This window comes from Martes martes (assembly GCF_963455335.1).
Source record: "Martes martes genome assembly, chromosome: 17".
NCBI lineage: Eukaryota > Metazoa > Chordata > Mammalia > Carnivora > Mustelidae > Martes > Martes martes.
The window spans coordinates 56,858,208-56,873,674 of record NC_137905.1 but is presented as its reverse complement, the minus strand read 5'-3'; the positions used below and the strand labels follow the sequence as shown (position 1 = coordinate 56,873,674).

The following is a 15,467-nucleotide window of genomic DNA, read 5'->3' as shown; positions in this document are numbered from 1 at the left end:
AGTCAGCTTTGTTGCAGGATAATTTACATGCAGCAAAAGTCACTATTTTTAAGTGAAAATGCCAGTAACATGTTACAAATGTATGCGGTCATGCATATAACTGTCAGTAGGATTACAAGAGAGACATTTCCAAAACCCAAAGAAGTTCCCTTTCTGGCAATCACTTCCTCCTCCCCCTCTGCCCCTGGCAACCACGGATCTTCCTTCCTTCACTACCGGCTTGCCTTTCCTAGAACCATGCCGTATAACTGGACTCATACGTCGTGCAGTCTTCTGCGACTGGCTTCTTTCATGCAGAATGATACTTTTGTAGCGCATCTCGGCTGTCACAATTCCCAGCATTTCATTCTTTTTTTTTTTTTTTTAAATAATGACCCACTGTACACATTTAGAATATTTTATCTAGGAGTCCTGGTCTCCATCTCCTCCTCTCTCTCAGACCCAGCAGTTGAGACACCCAAACCCTCCTCCCTCAGACCCAGGAGTCCAGACCCCAGCCCCTCCTCCCCCAGACCCAGGAGTCCTCATCCAGCCCCTCCTCCCTCAGACCTGGGAGTCCAGACCCCCAGCCCTTCCTCCCTGAGATCCAGGAGTCCAGACCCCCAGCCCCACAGCCCCTCCTCCCTCAGACCCAGCAGTCCAGGCCCCCAGCCCCTCCTCCCTCAGACCCAGGAGTCCAGACCCTCAGCCCCTTCCTCCCTCAGACCCAGGAGTCCAGCCTCAGCCCCTCCTCCCTCAGACCCGGGAGTCCAAACCCTCAGCCCCTTCCTCCCTCAGACCCGGGAGTCCAAACCCCCAGCTCCTCCTCCCTCAGATTGGAGAGGCTTTGCCCTGATCTCCCTCAGGACCCCAGGGATTTGGGAAGGCCCAGGCCTGTAGGTCCCCGCCCGGAGCCTCGAAATTCTCAAATTCTCTCATCGTCCATGAGGAAGGTGCTAGTGGTGAACACGCACTTTAGGTGTGAAGAGGCCGCTATAGGGGAAAGGCGCACCGAGGAGCGCAGCCTGCGAGCGGCAGCGCGGGGCGCGGCGGAAGCAGCAGGACCCCGACTCTGCCTCTGCCGCACAGCCGCGCCGGGACAGCACCGCGAACGTGACGTCATGGAACAGGGCGCAGGCTCGCCCCTCACGCCCCGCCCCCAGGCCGCGGCCACGCCCACGGCTCCGGAGCCTCCCATTCCTGGCTGCGGCGGCGCCGGGGCCCATCCTCATAGGCCCCGCTCCGGGCAGGCCCGCCCCTTGAAGCCCCGCCCACAGCGCCCCGCCCCTTTCCGGAAGCTCGGGGCCGAGCAGAGCCTGTCCTTCTCCACGTGGGTCGCCGGCTGCCCGCTCCTCTCCTCCGGAAGACCCCGCGGGGGGCTCGGCGTCGGACCCTAGCTCCTGCCCGGCATGAACCGCTACCTCCTGCCGCTGTCCGTGCTGGGCACGGCGGTGGGTGGCGCGGTGCTGCTCCGGTGAGTGCGCGCCCCTGGTGGGCGGGTCGGCGGCCGCCAGGTGGGGACGGGCCGGGGACAGGTGGCCTGAGGGTCGCCGGCCTAGGACCGGTGCACACAGTGCGGCGGGGCAAACCTAGGGCGGGCCTCGAGGGCAGGTTACGGCCCAAGGTCACCCCGAGGAAAGGGGCGGGCCCGGGCCCTGGAAACCTTCTGGTCATCGATTATTGAGTCCATCCTGCAGACAGGCATTGGGGGACCCCACGCGTCACCCGGGGCTCCCTAAGCTCTCGTTACCCGCAATCAGAGACGCAAACCGGATTGCCCAGCTCGGTGAACAAAACGATTGTACTGCATGGGATACACACAGAGTTCTTGTCTTTTCTAGGCTAATGCACTTAAAAAAAAACAAAACCACAGAAAACCAGGCTCCCGAATATTCTAGAGCAGCACTGTTTGGTAGAACTTTCTTGGCGGATGGAAGTGTGTCTGGGTTGTGCGGTCCATGATGATCGCCATCACACATGGCTACTGAGCGCTCCCAGTTCGGCTGTGTTATGCTTACAGTTAACAATATGGTCCTTAAACACCTGTGAAGCGTGCAGCTCCTGTGTTCTTACCATTAGTATATGTGCTGCCGAAGCGAGCGTGTTCTTACCATTAAAAAAAGAAAAGAATTAGCAGTATATAATTTTATTACACTTACGCAATAAAGAGATTAGCTGGGAGGCCTGAAAGTAATTGGAATTTTTTTTTTAATATTCACTTTTTTTTTAAAGATTTTATTTATTTATTTGACAGATAGAGATCACAAGTAGGCAGAGAGGCAGGCAGAGAGGCAGGGGGAAGCACGCTCCCTGCTGAGCAGAGAGCCTGATGCAGGGCTCGATCCCAAAACCCTGGGATCATGACCTGAGCTGAAGACAGAGGCTTTAACCCACTGAGCCACCCAGGTGCTCCAAGGAAGTGGAATATTTAAATACTTTTTTTTTTTTTTTAAAGGGCATGAAGCATAGACTGTAAATCTCTTTGAATAAATTACCTTTGGGTTTATTTGCCTGCTCTGTGATGAGGCTTCATGGTGAACTTGTTGCTTCTGACCCGATAACGTCATTTTTGTGTAGCTGGCGCGTCTCTTTATAATTCATGAGACTGCAGCTCTGGGATGGTAACTGGGTGTTTTTGAAAGTTCTAGAAAATGGAGATGATTCTTTTTTTAAATGGAAATAATTTCCCCTTGTGATAAAATTCATCCGCTGCTGGTTTTTTTTTTTTATTTAAAGATTTTATTTATTTATTTGACAGAGAGAGAGATCACAAGTAGGCAGAGAGGCAGGCAGAGAGAGAGGGGGAAGGAGGATCCTTCCAGAGATCATGACCTGAGATCATGACCTGAGCCGAAGGCAGAGGCTTTAACCCACTGAGCCACCCAGGCGCCCCCATCCACTGCTGTTTTTTATTCATACTCTTGTCTTTCAGTTCTGACGAAGCTAAAAATAGTAACAATACTAAAGGGACAGCATGGGGTGGGCAGAATGAACAGTTAGCAGAATGCCCTGGGGAAAAAGGATGGCTATTTCCTTTTAATTAACTTAAATAAAGAATTAGCCCCAGGAGGGTGGTGGTTTCCATGCTGTACAAGGCTCTTCTGTCATAGGCTGGTGGCACTGTCTGCTTGGCCGGCCCCTATCAGTGACATTCGCTTGTTTCCAGTATTTGGCCTCTGGGGAATGTGGGTAGAGGGTAAGAGCCTCACAAAGATGTGCATGTCCTCATGCTCAGAACCTGTGAAGGTCTTCCTTTGCCTGTCATAAGGGACTCTGCTGGTGCCACTGAGTTAAGGACCCTGAGATGGGGAGGTGGTCCTGGGTTGTCCAGGTGGGGGCCCAGTGCAGTCACAGTGGTCCTTCAGAGTCAGGATCTGAAGATGCTGTGCGGACTTCGGAGACAGAGGAGGAGCGGCCGTGAGCCAGGGAGTGTGGGCACCCCTAGGAGCTGGAAAAGGCATGTGACCCACCTCTCTCTAGAGCCTCTGGGAGGAGCACAGCCCTGCCAACACCTGTCCTCCCGGTGAGAACTATCTTGGGCTCGGGCCTGCAGACGCGTAGATTTACCTGTGCATGGTTTTAACCGGCTGAGCCTGTGGCCACTTGTTACAGCAGCCATAGGAAACCAGTCCAGTGGGTCTTTGCAAAGTAGTGATGGTCCCGTGCGGAGCCTCCCCACACCCAGCCATGCGGAGCCTTTGCCTGCAACACCACATGGGCCCCCACGGAGTTAGGAGACGTCCTTCCTGCCTTTCCACTGCGGGAACGAGCGCAGTGGGGTCATTCGCCCACGATCGTAGCAGTCAGGGTGCACACATGGACCAAAGTGACCTCCTCGCTTCTTACCTACAGAGACTATGTTGCGGGCGGGGCCTGTCCCAGCAAGGCCACCATTCCCGGGAAGACCGTCATTGTGACTGGCGCCAACACGGGCATCGGGAAGCAGACAGCCATGGAGCTGGCCAGGAGAGGTGAAGTCCCAGGGGGGCACCTGGTCTTGGGGTGTGTGGTCTGGGGTGGAGGACTTGCGTTCCCAGGGGGTGGTAAAATCGTTTGATGGTTTTGGTAACAAATGACAGAGACCAGACTCCCGCCGGCTTAAGCCAGAAGGGCTGGTGTCCCTGACAGGCAGGGGAGACAGTGGGTCTCAGAGGAGGCTGTGGCCACCCAGTGGCTGCTGGTGCTGGTTTTTCTCTATGCATAGGCCGTGCGCTTCTGTACTGTGGCTGACTTAGTGCTCATGGCTGGGCTGGGGCCTGGCTCAGAATCGGGTTTCAGGCCCTTCTAGGCTTACTGGTCAGGTGTTCTATAAGGCCCCTCTATTTGGGTGCGTTCAGTGTTTTTGTCCTGGTCCTACTGGGGTTATGGAGGACGTCCATGGAGGAGGAGTGATCGCTTTCGAAGTTAGAATTAGTGTATTTCCTGTCGGATCATGCTCCAGAAAAGAAGTCCAGAATTTAGCTTTGAGCAACGGGGAGACCAGACCAGCTCTTAGCTGGGGTGGGAAGGCTCTGGCAGGGCAGCTGTGAGGGCTGGGGGAGATCGGAAACTTCCTTTGGGCTTGGTGGGTTGCGGGGGCCTGGGGAACGGGTCCTGATAGGCCAGCCTGGAGCTGCCCGTCTCCCTCTGAGGTCAGATCGGAGGGGGCTGTGATGGGCGGCACCCTGCCCCCCCAACACATGGCGTTTCCTGGAGGAGGGGACACGTAGTCCTCCCAGGAGAGGCTGAGCAGTGACATTGGGGGGACACCCCCACTGGATCTGGAGGGCTGGGCCCCAACAGAGGATGGGCAGATCTGGGGCCCACTGAGTTCCCCCGTGGACCATGTGAGGGGAGGCAGCTGGGCTCATGGCGGGGAATGAGCCACGGGGATCGACGCCATCTGCCTCGTGGCTGCCCGTCCTCCTCCAATCCCTGCTTCTTCTCACTTCTCTAATTTTTCTTTTTTTAAAGATTTTATTTATTTATTTATTTCACAGACAGAATTACAAGTAGTCAGAGAGGCAGGCAGAGAGAGGAGGAAGCAGGCTCCCCGCTGAGCAGAGAGCCCGATGCGGGGCTCGATCCCAGGACCCTGGAATCGTGACCTGAGCCGAAGGCAGAGGCTTTAACCCACTGAGCCACCCAGGCGCCCCTCACTTCTCTAATTTTTAAAGTTATTTTTTTGTGGCCGTACAGAAATTCAGTCCACACGTCACACAATTCACCTGTGGTGGTTAGTATATTCCCAGAGTTGTGCGAACGTTGCCAGTCAGTTTCGGAACATTTTTGCCAGAATGACAGCTCGGTCCTTTTAGTGGTCATCCCTGTTCCCACTCCTCCCAGGGAGCCATCCTTCTGCCTCCCGTCGATCGGCCTGTTCTGGATATTTCACATCAGCGGCATCATCGGCCGCGTCCGCTTTTGTGACCGGCTGCTCCCAGCAAGCACGTTCGTGAGGTCCGTCCACGTGGTGACACATGTCATGATCATTTCCGTGGCCGAGTAGATTCGACGGTCTGGATGGATGCCTTGTGCCACTCTGCTCAGCCGCTGGTGGACATTTGGGTGGTGTTGGTCTTTCGGCTGCTGTAAGCGGAGCCTGTTTTCCTGTGTGTCGGGTGTCTACGCCTGGGAGAGGATCTAAAAACTAATTTTTCCTGCCCTGGGCTCACAGGAGGCAACGTCATTCTGGCCTGTCGAGATATGGAGAAGTGTGAGGCGGCGGCAAAGGACATTCGCGGGGAGACCCTTAATCACCGCGTCAGGGCCCGGCACCTGGACTTGGCCTCCCTCAAGTCCATCCGAGAGTTTGCCGCAAAGATCACTGAAGGTAGGAGGGACGACGCTGGGTGGCCACAAGTCCCAGACTGTGGCGCTGGTGTTTTCGGACCGGTGCACGTCTCTACGGGTGAAGGTTGTACGTTTTTATACCTCCTTCCATTGTCACATGGAAGCATTTTGCATTTCAGCCGTTGCCTAAATCGGAAGAGTCATATTTCTGGGTACGTGAACACCGTGTGGAATTTAAATATCAGCGTCCGCCAGTACAGTTCTCGGCACCCAGTCGTGCCCGTTAGTTTACGTATTACCTGCGGCTGCTTTAGTCCGGTGGCAGCAAAGGCCATGTGGCCTGCAAAGCCAACAACACGTAGTCTGGGCCCTTACAGGGCAAGTCTGCTCGGTGGGACTCCCGCTCTGCAGGAAGACGAGCTCCGTCGGCATCAGAGCCGACAAGACGCGGAGGCCCGGTGCGGTCAGGTGTGCGGGGAGCTGGCGGGTGGGTTAGCCCGCTGGAGGCGGCGGAAACGCTGACTCAGCCGGCGGATCCTGCCGCTTCCGGCCCTCGAGGCGGGTGGGAGCTGCCCGGGATGCAGGCTCCGCTCCGGTCCGGTGCGGGTCGCAGCGGGGTGATGCCGGGGACCCCCGCTTCCTCGGCTGGGTGTTTCTTTCCGCAGGTGCAGGGATTCTGCCGGCATTTTCCCACACTCCGCCTCCCGGGTGACTCGCTCGTTTCGCTCCCCACCGGGTGTTCTCAGAACTGGCTCACGTCTTTCTGTTTTCGAGCAGGAGTACCATTTTACGGGATTAAACGTTCAGAAAGGACAAACGGGGGTGCGGCCGGCACCTCCCTGCCTCCAGCTACCAGCTGCCTTCCTCAGCTGTGCTCGGGGTCCTCGCGTGACCTTCTGGAGAGTCTGTGCATTTATAAAGCAAGCAGGTGTAGAGACCGCCCCGTGGCTTTTGTCTTTTTTACAGAGAGGTTTCATGATTGGAGGGGGAAGGAGCAGAGGGAGGGAGAGAACCCTGCACCCAGTGCAGCCCAACCCGGGGCTCGATCTCACGACCCTGAGATCGAGACCAAGAGTCGGATGCTCACCCGACAGAGCTGCCCAGGCCCCCTCCCTTGGCTTTTTTATACAACCAGAGCCCGTCATACATGAGGAGCTGAGCTGCTTCTTCTCCCTCATCGGGCCCAGCACGTGCACGTGTTACCTGTTTTTACAGAGGGGGAAACCGAGTCACAGAGAAGCTGTGTGACTCGACCAGGGTTGTACAGCTGCTCAGGGTAGAGCCTTGGGATTTGAACTGTTGCCTGATGGCTCCAGGGTGGGAGCTCCCGACGGCTGTGCTAGCCCCTCCAACAGCCAGGCAGAGGCCGTTTCGTTGGTGCTCGATAACTAGTTTGTTGTCTCCACGCATCCTGGAAAGCACTTCCAGAGTGTGTGGGTTCCCCTGCGTCCCCTCCAAAGATGCGTTGGGGTCCTGACCCCCGGGACCTCAGCACAAGACCTGGTCTGCAGAGAGGGTCTGTGTGGAGGTGGTTAAGCCTTAATCCAGGGACTGGTGTCCTCATACGGAGGGGAGGTGAGCACGCAGACAGGCCCAAGGGAAGAGACTGGGAGTTGAGTCACCTAGGAGCCCAGGAGAGAGCCCAGCACAGATCCTCCCCTGTGGTCCTTGGTCCTCAGAAGGAAACAGCCCTGAGACGCACCGACCCTGGGCTTCCCACATGCAGGGCCAGGCCACGGTACGTTCAAGCAGCCCATTGTGTGTTGCTTTCTCAGAGCGGCCCTCGCTAACGGATACGGGAGGAAGGTGCTAGGTCTGGAATCGGGTGCGGCACTGGCTGCCCAGCGAGCTGGGGTTCCCACGAGTAACCCCCCAGTCTGATGCCTGAGGCCCCTGCGGGGGCCTTAGGTGGGAGTGTATCTGTCTTCTGGGGCTGCTGTCGCCAAGCGCAGCGAACTGAGAAGCTTGAGATGAGAATCTGTTCTCTTCACGGTTGTGGAGGCCACAAGTCCGAGATCGGGGCATCAGCTGGGTGGCGCTGTTCCCGGGATCAGGGGAGGCCTTCTGCCTCCTCCAGCCTCTGGCGGTGGCTGCTGGTCCCTGGCGATGCTCGGTTGGTCGCCGCGTTGCTGCAGTCTCTGCCTCTGTCTCCTGGGGGGTCTCGGTCTGTGTCCTCCCAGGTTAGGGCCCACGCTGTGACCTTCTCTTAACCTGATGCCTTTCCGCAAAGACTCCTTCCAAACACAGGTTGCGTTCGCAGGCTCCGGGTGGACGTGAATGTTCCAGGCACTGTTCAGCCCAGTGCCGGGGGCGCTGTCCCCACGGCTGCGCTGGCCCTCCGCGCAGGCCCAGGTGCTGACGGCATCCGCCCTCACCCCTGTCTTGCAGAGGAGGAGCAGGTGCACGTTCTGGTCAACAACGCGGCTGTGATGCGGTGCCCGCACTGGACCACGGAGGACGGCTTCGAGATGCAGTTTGGCGTTAACTACTTAGGTGAGGGCCTGGGCTGAGGGCTGCGTGGCGTGTCGCGGACCTGGATGCGAGTGGGGTCCCCGGTGGGCCGGACTCAGGCTCCGAGGAGGGCCGTCGTCCCCCTCTCCAGGGTGGCTCGGCAGCCAGCTCCGGGGCTCCCCTTCATTGCTGGATGTGCTGTCCATCCTTCGGATCCTCCATCCATCTCTCGGCCATGTGACCCTTTGTCTGTCCTCCAGTCTGTCTGTCCATCAGTCACTCATTCTGTCTACCTGCTGTCACCCTGGATGTGACTGGAGTTCTGTTAGCAAGGGCAAGGGGCGTAGATACTGGGTGGGCGCCAATCACTGGGTCAGGGCCCACCCTGGCGACCTCATTTTCACTGTGAAGACCCCCTCTCCAAATAAGGCCCCCGTGCTGAGGCCCTGGAGGTCGTAACACACGTTGCTATCATTCGGGTCCTATTGGCTGGGACGCGGTCACATGACCTGACATTGCTGCAAAGGAGTCTGGGAAATGTAGTCTTCCACTGGGCAGTCCTGTGCACAGCCCCCAATTCTGTTGCTGAGGGAGACGCGGGAGGGAGTCCATCCCCTTGGGATTCTTGCAGGGCCTGATGTTGGGGCTGGGTCACTCTCTGCTATGGGCCTGTCCTGTGCACTATAGGGTGTCCAGCAGCATCCCTGGCCGCCTCCCACCAGATGCCAGGAGCACCCCCTTCTCTCTCGAGTTATGATGACTAGAACCTCTAACCTTGCCAGATGTCCTGTGGGGGAGAGAACTGGCCCCTGTCGAGAGCGCTGGGTTACTGGGAGGGTCAAAGAAGGTACCATTCTCAGTACGATCCTATGTACCAGCTAAGAATTCAGGGAAAACTGTCTCTTCATTGTCCTTCCTCCAGGTCACTTTCTCTTGACAAACTTGCTTCTGGACAGACTGAAAGCCTCGGCCCCTTCACGGATCATCAACCTCTCGTCCTTGGCCCACATCGCGGGACACATAGACTTTGACGACTTGAACTGGGAGAAGAGGAAGTATGACACCAGGGCGGCTTATTGCCAGAGTAAGCTGGCCATCGTCCTCTTTACCAAGGAGCTGAGCCGGCGGCTACAGGGTACGTGCGTGGCGAGTCTCGCAAGCCTTCCTCCTGCTCGAGCTCTGGGCCTGGAATGTCCTACTGCAACCCTGGGCCCAGGGGAGGTCAAGCCTTGGTCCTGGAACAGAGCAGGCAGACGTGTGACACACATACCTCTGGTTCCCTGGTGCCTGAGGCAGACATGACTAGTCGATGATGCTCATCCTGCACGGGCATCTAGGCCGTTGGTGCTCTCGGCTAGTGGTGCTCAACCACGGCAGTGTCTGAAGCTGGCTGTGGCTGTGGCTTCAGGGAGCGGAGGTGGGGCGGGTCTTGCTGCTGGCATCTAGCTGCCCGGCACCCTTCCATGCACAGGATAAAGCATGACGGGACCTCAGCGTCCACAGAGCTGAAGCTGAAAAGCCTCCCCTTGGCCCCGCTCCTCGGGGAGCACCCGTGGGCCAGCAACATCAGCTCGGCTGGGAGCCTGCCCTGACTGCAGCACCTCAGACCCCATCCCTGACCCACTGCTTCAGGTTCCCTGGGGTGGGGTAGGGTGGAGCCCAGCCGTTTGGGCATCTCAAGCCCTCCGGGTGATTTTTTACAGACGTTCAGGGTTGGCAGGCTCTGCTCTGGGCAGTCATGCAACAGAGCGGCTTTGCAAGATGAAGCCACCGGATGTGGAAGTTTCGGAGCAAGAGGGGTGGTGTGGGGTCAAGGGTAGGACCCAGCACAGTACGGGGTAGCCCTAGAGCTGAGGGTGGGCCGTGTCAGGCTTCCAGGTGGGGCGTGAACCTGGCGTCTGCCCACCCCGTCATCCCTCCTCTTCCCTTCTCTCCCCAGGCACGGGTGTGACCGTCAACGCTGTGCACCCCGGTGTGGCCAGGACCGAGCTGGGCAGGCACACAGGCATGCACAGCTCCGCCTTCTCCAGCTTCACGCTCGGTAAGCCACCTCCTGGCCTGGGCTCCCTGAGCGGAACCCCTGCCCTCACAGCCTGGGGCCTAGGGCTCTCTTCGGGGGATTAGTCAGGGTTCCGCCGAGAAATAGAACCAAGAGGATATATATAGATGCTTGGAGAGATTTGTCATGCGGGGCTGGTTCGTGCATTCAGGGAGGCTGCGACGACCCGTGATCTGCCGTCTGCAGGCTGGAGGCCTGGGAGAGCTGGTGGTGTAGTCGCAGTCCAAACCCGCAGGCCTGCAGCCGGGGGGAGCGATGGCATAAGTCCCAGCCCGAAGGCCAGGAGCAGTATCTGAGGGCAGGAGATGGGTGTTCCAGCTCACGCAGAGAGAGGGGGGATTTCTTTCTGTTCGTACCCTCAGCTAATAGCGTGGTGGATGCCCAGTTGGTGCGGGTGGGTCTCTATGCATTCTACCGATTCCAGTGCTGATCTCTTCTGGTCACATCTTCATGGACACGCCCAGAAACGGTGCTTTACCGGCTTTCTGGGCATCCCTTAGCTCAGTCAAGTTGACGCAGAATTAACCATACACTCCAGAGACTGTTGGCGGCTTGGCTCTGCCCCCTCCCCTGTGTCTTCCCGGGTCCTGAGAACGAGTCACTTCTACCTGTGTATCCAGCCTGCTGGCCTCAGGATAGCCCCAGAGAACAGGATGGATCCTGTTTGATGAAACAGACCGAGTCTCAGAGAAGGAGACCAGGGAGTTGACTCCTGCTTGTGCTTAGGGGGACGCTGGCTTCACCCCAAACTAGCTGTGCCACCCAGGGAAGCCACTTCACCTCTTGGGGCCTCAGTTTCCCTCCTTACAAAGTGAGGACCATAATAGTGTCCTCCTGCAGTTGTTGGGAGGTTGAGATGGGCCTTAACAGGGCCAGCACAGGGCCTGACCGGCTTTAAGGTGAATAAATAATTAGAACTTTAGAGCTAGTATTTGCAATCCTGAAAATCATTTACGGGGTGGGTGCCAGATTTCAAGGATCTTAAGCTGAGGCTGGCCCCAGGGACATTTAATAAATAAAAGTTATTTTTAAAGCACAATGGGGTAGGGTAAGGACTCAGAGCTGACCGAGGAGGGAGAACTTCCATTTGCCTGGGGAAAAGCCAGGGAGGCTTGCTGGGGGAGGCAGCGTTTGGGCCGGTCTCTGCATCTGGAGGGGTTTGGCTGGGCAGTGCCAGGGAAGGGAGCTTCTGGTGGAGGGAATCTTGGGAGGCACAGGCCTGGAGCGGGGCTGTATGGGACTGCAGTCCCACATCTGGCCTGCGGGCCCCGGGCAACCCCAGGGATGGCGTGGGGCTTTTCCTGTCCTCCCTGAGCATGTGCAGACTGAATGCCCTGTGGGCTGATTGCAGGGCCCATCTTCTGGTTGCTGGTCAAGAGCCCCGAGCTGGCAGCCCAGCCCAGCACGTACCTGGCTGTGGCGGAGGAACTGGAGGGTGTTTCTGGGAAGTACTTCGACGGACTCAAAGAGAAGGCTCCAGCCCCTGAAGCTGACGACGAGGAGACAGCCCGGAGACTTTGGGCTGAAAGTGCCCGCCTGGTGGGCTTGGAAATGCCTCGTGCTTCCTCTGTGAGGGGGCAGCCCCGCCCCAAATAACCTCTTGGAGCCTGTGGAAACTACACGGGAGGCTGCGTACCAGGCTGCGTACCAGGATGGAGCCACAAGACCAACCAAGGCTGGCCGCTCTGTCTGCAGCACCCTCTGGGTGGCCGCGCTGACCGCGTGAGCCTCAAGACCACTGCTGTCATGCCCTCAGTCCCCTCTAGGTGGCAGTGTTGGCCAAGGAACACTGACTGCCATGCCTACGTCACCCTCTAAGTGGCGCTGTTGGCTGCTTGAGCTCAAGACCGCTGCTGTCATGCCCTCAGCCCCCTCTAGGTGGCAGTGTTGGCCGAGGAGCGCTGACGTCCATGCCCATGTCACCCTCCGGATGGCAGTGCTGGTCGCCTGCTGTCATGCCCTCAGCCCCCTCTAGGTGGCAGTGTTGGCCAAGGAACACTGACTGCCATGCCTACGTCACCCTCTAAGTGGCGCTGTTGGCTGCTTGAGCTCAAGACCGCTGCTGTCATGCCCTCAGCCCCCTCTAGGTGGCAGTGTTGGCCGAGGAGCGCTGACGTCCACGCCCACGCCACCGTCTAGCTGGCGCTTTTGGCTGTGTGAGCCTGGAGACCACCGCTGTCGCGCTGGTACTGCCCTCGCGGTGGCAGGTGCCCAGGGAACGCTGGCTGCCATGTCCGCACCACCCTACAGGGGTCACTAGCGGCCCTTTTCTCTTTCCTCAGGCACAGCGGACGGGGCTGCAGGTGGGCCCCGGCACCCAGGCCCGCGGGTGCGGCGCGCCCTGTGGCCCGCAGGCGCGCGGGGCCTTCAGACACCTGCCCTGAGTGTGTAACTGGGAACTGCCGCGGGAGGCGTCCGCTCCGTCCGCCGTGGCCGTGTCCGGAGAGCCGGTGGTGGCCACCGGGCAGAACCGTATGAGCGCTGGGGAGGCTGTCGACCAGCCGCGGTCAAGTTCGTGGTTCCCTGTGGGACCCGGCACGCCCTCCGGCGCCGCTCCGAGCCTCGGTGTCTCCCCCGGTGCATGTGCGGAGTAACCTGACCCCCGGCCGGAGGAGTGTTGATGAACGCGTTCTCCCCTGGAGGGGTGAATGGAGCCGTTCACTGCTGAATGTTCCCTTGCACGGGCCGTGCCCTGGCCGAGCCGCCGGGGACAGCCCCGAGGACAGGCCTGGTGACGCCAGTCCTGCTCGGGACAGCGAGAGCGGAAGATCCACCAGCTGTGTGGCTTCGGTGACAGAATCCAAGTTGGCACTCTGCTCCCGCACAAAATTGGGGGAGGCGACGCACCAGAAAGTTCAGTAATCAGTATACACATATTTTAACAAGAAATTGTAACATTTGAGATACCTGTGGAGGCCAGGGACGCTGCTCCACACCCTCCACTACCTAGAACAGCGGCCCATGTCCTGCTGCAAATGCCAGTGGTGCCGAGGGAGGGGAGTGCTGAGGGCAGAATTAAAGACGGCTCAGGGCTGTGTAAATATGGTTAGTTTTCTTTGATGAACGCACTTGGGTAGGCACCTTCCAGCATGGACCCCAGCGGTCCCCACCTGCCCCTGTCCACACCCTCCGGCTGCTCACATCTAGGGCGGAGAACAGAGCAAAGCTGGCGGAACGTCCGGTTCTGGGGTTTGGTTGCTGACGGGCGTCTGTACTGAGAGCAGGTGCTCGCTGGCCCTCGCCCTGCCTCCCCGCGATGGAGCCGCGGGCTGCCAAGAGCTGGACAGTCAGAGAGGAACTGAGGCCTCCGTCCAGCAGTGCAGGAGAAGGTGTGAGCGCCAGGAGGTGGAATCCCGGGAGGGCACCCCGGGATCCTGTCCACCCCAGGGATGCATAACACACCACACATGCATCATGCGTACACAGATCACACGCATGTGCATAGCCTTATATAACATACGCATTTCTCACTGCGGCATCGGAAAAACCAAGCTTGAGAAATCCTTCTACCTGTAGTAGGGTAGTTGGAGGGTAACCTGGAAACCCCTGGTTCTCTAAACACAGGTACAGGATTCGCCTGGAGGTGATGGTATTTGCTAACATAGCCGAAATACAATGATCAAGGTCAAGAAAATAACAATCATGGTACTAATATCTGATATTGATCTATAGACACTGGGATTTTTTCAGCAGCAATGTCTTTTATAGCAAAAACACTCACAAAATTCTTTTCTGACCCAGGATCCAATCCAGAATCTACGTTCTGCTAGTTGGCACGTCTCCTTAACCTGCTTTGGACAGAAACGGTCTTTCTCTCTCATTAGCTGGGCACTTCTGAGGGGTCCTGGCCAGGAATTTCATAGAAAGTGCTCCAGTCGGGGTTGTCTGTGATTTCCTGATCATTAAACTCAGGCTATGTGTTGTCGGGAGGAATAGCACGGGAGCAGTGCTGTCTTCTTCGCAGTGCCTTCCGTCAGGAGACAGATGTCGTCTTTGCCCCATCATCAGTGCCGTCAGTGATGACACCCTCCAGCTGGCGGAGATGCCTGGCCAAAAGGCCCAGAGCCTTGCTGCCCCGGACACCCACCTCCCTGCACCTCCACATGCTCACCAGCCCGGGAGCTCCCGCATGGACGTCCTGCTCCCGTTGTCTACAGTTTCGGCGGGTCTCTCAGTCAGGGTCCCTTGTCTTTGCATATCTGGTGAGCGGGCCGCGGATGGGATTCGAGCAAGACCAACCAGACCCTGTCCTTGAATTTGGATCTCGATGAGGCTGACACCAAGGCCAGTGGTGTGTTCCAGAGATGTCTGTCGGCTCCTGGTGCCCGCACCCTGGCTCTGGTCTATATGACCACAAACTGGGGGGCTTGAATGATACACACTTACTCTCTAAGAGTTCCGATGTCCGAAGTCCAGAATGGGTCTCGGGGTCGACATCAAGGTGTCAGCCGGAGCTGTGGTCCTTCCAGAGGCTCAAGGGGAGAATCTGCTTCCTGCCTTGTCCAGCGTCTAGGGGGCCCCCACATTCCTCACCTCCTGGCCCTTCCTCTGTCCGCAGGGCCAGCCGTGGTGGCCATGTCCTCACGCTGCCGTCTTTGGCTCTCCCTCTGCCCTCCTTTTAAGGAAGATCCCCAGGTGACCCAGGATCACCTCTGTCCTTTATGTCAGCCGGTAAGCAACCGAATTCCACCTGCCACCCTAACCCCCCTTTGCCATGCAAAGTAACGGGTTCTGGGGCTGAGGGTGTGGACCCTCCGGGCAGCCAGTGTTCCGCCTGCTACACCGTCCACTTCAAAACCGGCTTCCTTAGCTTTTCTCAGGGCTGTGAGCTTCCTGGGACACTTCCTGTCAATTCCCTTCCGCTTTTAAGCAGAACCTACATCACGGGTGTCACTTTTAAGCAAGTCAAGTGAAATGAGCGTGTGTTACCATGAGCTCCCCCTACTCGCTCTTTAGGACCTGGGCTGGCGTCTGGCCGGCTCAGTCGGAAGAGCACATGACTCTTGATCTCGGGGTTGCGAGTTCGAGCCCCACTGTGGGCGCGTTGACTTAAAAACAAAACCCGACCGAGCCCTGGGGTGCAGGCGCGAGGGGAGCGGGCACCAGAGTCTGGTTCAGAAGCCCACACTCGTGCGGGAGACGAACCCGGGTGGAGGGAGTGTGAAACCCAGCCCACCGGGGCGGCCATCCCCACAGGGACCCATCT

The 15,467-nt window shown here is 58.0% G+C and overlaps 1 protein-coding gene across 1 annotated transcript; it reads left to right on the top strand.

The window, feature by feature from the left end:
• Positions 1–1,273: 1,273 nt before the first annotated feature.
• Positions 1,274–13,299, top strand: RDH13 (retinol dehydrogenase 13). The gene is made up of 7 exons (XM_080829621.1): positions 1,274–1,453; positions 3,832–3,950; positions 5,636–5,791; positions 8,140–8,244; positions 9,125–9,337; positions 10,142–10,243; positions 11,613–13,299. Exons 1-7 carry the CDS (start codon positions 1,389–1,391, stop codon positions 11,855–11,857), a joined length of 1,005 nt encoding a protein of 334 aa, XP_080685747.1. The 5' UTR covers positions 1,274–1,388; the 3' UTR covers positions 11,858–13,299.
• Positions 13,300–15,467: the final 2,168 nt, after the last annotated feature.

What these genes read in the sequence shown, in the direction of transcription:
- RDH13 (XM_080829621.1), top strand. Translation starts at nt 1,389, where the DNA reads ATGAACCGCTACCTCCTGCCGCTGTCCGTGCTGGGCACGGCGGTGGGT. An exon ending in TGCCGCAAAGATCACTGAAG is followed by an intron (nt 5,792 to 8,139) that starts GTAGGAGGGACG and finishes CCTGTCTTGCAG; the next exon opens with AGGAGGAGCAGGTGCACGTT. An exon ending in GTTTGGCGTTAACTACTTAG is followed by an intron (nt 8,245 to 9,124) that starts GTGAGGGCCTGG and finishes TCCTTCCTCCAG; the next exon opens with GTCACTTTCTCTTGACAAAC.